Below are 2,262 nucleotides of genomic sequence, written 5' to 3'. Positions count from 1 at the left end.
TTCTTTGACACTTTAATGAGTAACATGAAGGCTCCTCGCGTACATCGGCCACTGCTCACTGCAAACTGCAGGCCGAACATGGTGTTGAGGAGGGTGGATTTGCCAGTGCTTTGCACTCCCAGCACCGTTAGAACCAGCATTCTGGATCTTCCCTCCAGCTTGGCATGAAGATGGGTCAGAACATCTGTTACCCACTGCAGTGGGATGTTGGACACATCTCCATCGATCAGCTCCATGGGAAACCCTTCCAGCATCAGGTCAGCTGCTATGCTTGGGAGATGGATGAATTGTCTTTGGCTTTCTTCCCTTTTACCTTCCTTCACCATTGTGTGCTCAGCCTCATAGAACTGCCCCAACTCACGCATGAAATGCTCTACCCCTAAGGAACTGGCAGAGATTAATTTGTCTAACTCTGCAAACATTTGGGGGTCATCTTTTGAGTTTTTGCATTTCTCTTTATATTGATCCCGCAGTTGAGAAAGATTCTCCCGAGCAATGTGATCCAGGTCAAACTTCATCCATTTCAGGAAGTAATGTTTCTGCTCGGGAGGCAGCAGGCCTAGTCCAGCAATAAATTTACTCAAACCATCAGTCAGGTCATGTTTATTCTGCTGAACACGTAACTCTATTAATTTCTCTTTCAGTTGAGACTTGTATTTCTCCAGAGGGACGTTTCCTTGCTTTCTCATTTGGCACAGCTCTTTTTCCACTTCAGCCAAATTTTTCCATGTCTCCCCTTGGAGTCTCAGCTTTTCCCTCTTGTACTTTGCCACATCTTTTATGTGTACGGTGATTTCCTTTGCACATTCACTGGCACGCTGGCATTTCTCATTATCCTCATCTACCTGGATGCCTAATTGACGTGCTGTCTTAGCCATGGCTTCTATACTCACTCTCTTGGGAGAAGACTTCATTATAGCTGCTATTGCAGACTGTACAGCTTTTACATATGCTGCCTGATTTGTGGCACGTCCTTTCTGCAGCACATGGGAGTTGTTCAGTTTCAGCGCCAGGACCAACTTTTTCAGGAATCTCAGTGTTTCCTTGGATGTCGCAGCCTGATTATTAAAGATGAAGTAGTATTTAGTGTCTGATCCCTGCAGAGTTGATAACAATGTGCATTGTCTCTCACTGATACCCTCAGTAACTATGAACACTGCTGAGGAGATCACTGTTACAAAGCTGAACTGCAGCCAATGTGACTCAATGTCTCCGCGCAGGTTTGTAACTGCAACGGGTTCTGGGAAAAGATCTGAATTCTCCCTCCCCCCGGGGAAATACCAGGAAATCTCGACCAGCCCATCTGCGATTTCCCGAGGGACATTCCCAGACTCCATGTCCTGATGGATAAAGAAATCGTGGTGCTGGTGGGAGGGGCTGAGAATGTCATTGAGGAGTTTGGACTTGGAGAAGCTGCAGCTCCCCAGCCGCACAAAGGAAATGGTTGGCAGTGACGTGAGCACCAGGCTCTCCTCTCTGAACCCTCTGCTCTCTGCCAGGGAGTGCGGCCTCCACTTCCTTACAATGTCCCTCATGGCCCACAGCAGTAGGGTGCCCTTGGAGGTGTTGATGGCAGGCAGCAGCAGAGGGAGGGCAAACTGGCACATGGACATTTTGGACAGGATCTCCTGCTGTAGGAAACTGTCTGAGCAAAGCAGCACGGCACAGAGAACATCGAGGGGGTTCAGAGAATCACTGGTGTCTGTATCACTGAGGGAAAAAAAATGTTCATGAATACCCAGCTCCTCTTTGTCCATAATTAGAGTTTGATCACCAAGTGCCCCGTGCTCAAGCTTTGTGCTTCTGGCCGTCCCATTCAGAGCCATGAGCTTCCTCAGGAAATGCCACGGTAAATCTTCTGTTGTCTGGGGAGTCCAGTTCTTTACACTTTCTGGGGTGATTTCCAGGACATCTCTCAGCTTTAGTTTCCTGCTTCTGTATTTCTGCATTTTTAGCTTTGACTCAATGTACTGAAGGGCTTTTTGTCTCCCTGCAGAAAGGGGATACAACATGAACAGTTTGTTAAACTAAAGAAGCTCTCGGATAGAATTGTTATTTTGGCATTAGGGCTGTAATGTAACTTACAGAACAAAAATCATGGAGGCCTGCACATTCCTTGTAAGTGACAGCCACTTAGAGGAGTTGTGTAGCTGCAGTACCCAAGCACCATTCATCTGGTGCAACTGTCACAGATTTGTCCGAACTGTCACACACTTCGACCTCCGCACTGACTGTCTCACATACGTGGAGCTGGGGAAATTC

General features: G+C 47.4%; 1 protein-coding gene across 1 annotated transcript; it reads right to left on the bottom strand.

Moving 5' to 3' along the window:
* Positions 1 to 11: 11 nt before the first annotated feature.
* Positions 12 to 1,993, bottom strand: LOC116822160 (up-regulator of cell proliferation-like; the record flags this gene model as incomplete). The annotated part of the gene is made up of 1 exon (XM_075061374.1): positions 12 to 1,993. A coding segment is annotated over exon 1 (1,938 nt), but the record flags the coding sequence as incomplete, so codon positions are not given.
* Between the last annotated feature and the right edge of the window lie 269 nt (positions 1,994 to 2,262).

This window comes from Chelonoidis abingdonii, unplaced genomic scaffold (assembly GCF_003597395.2).
Source record: "Chelonoidis abingdonii isolate Lonesome George unplaced genomic scaffold, CheloAbing_2.0 scaffold0138, whole genome shotgun sequence".
In the NCBI taxonomy this organism is placed as follows: Eukaryota; Metazoa; Chordata; order Testudines; family Testudinidae; genus Chelonoidis; species Chelonoidis abingdonii.
This window is presented reverse-complemented; position numbering and strand designations above follow the sequence as displayed.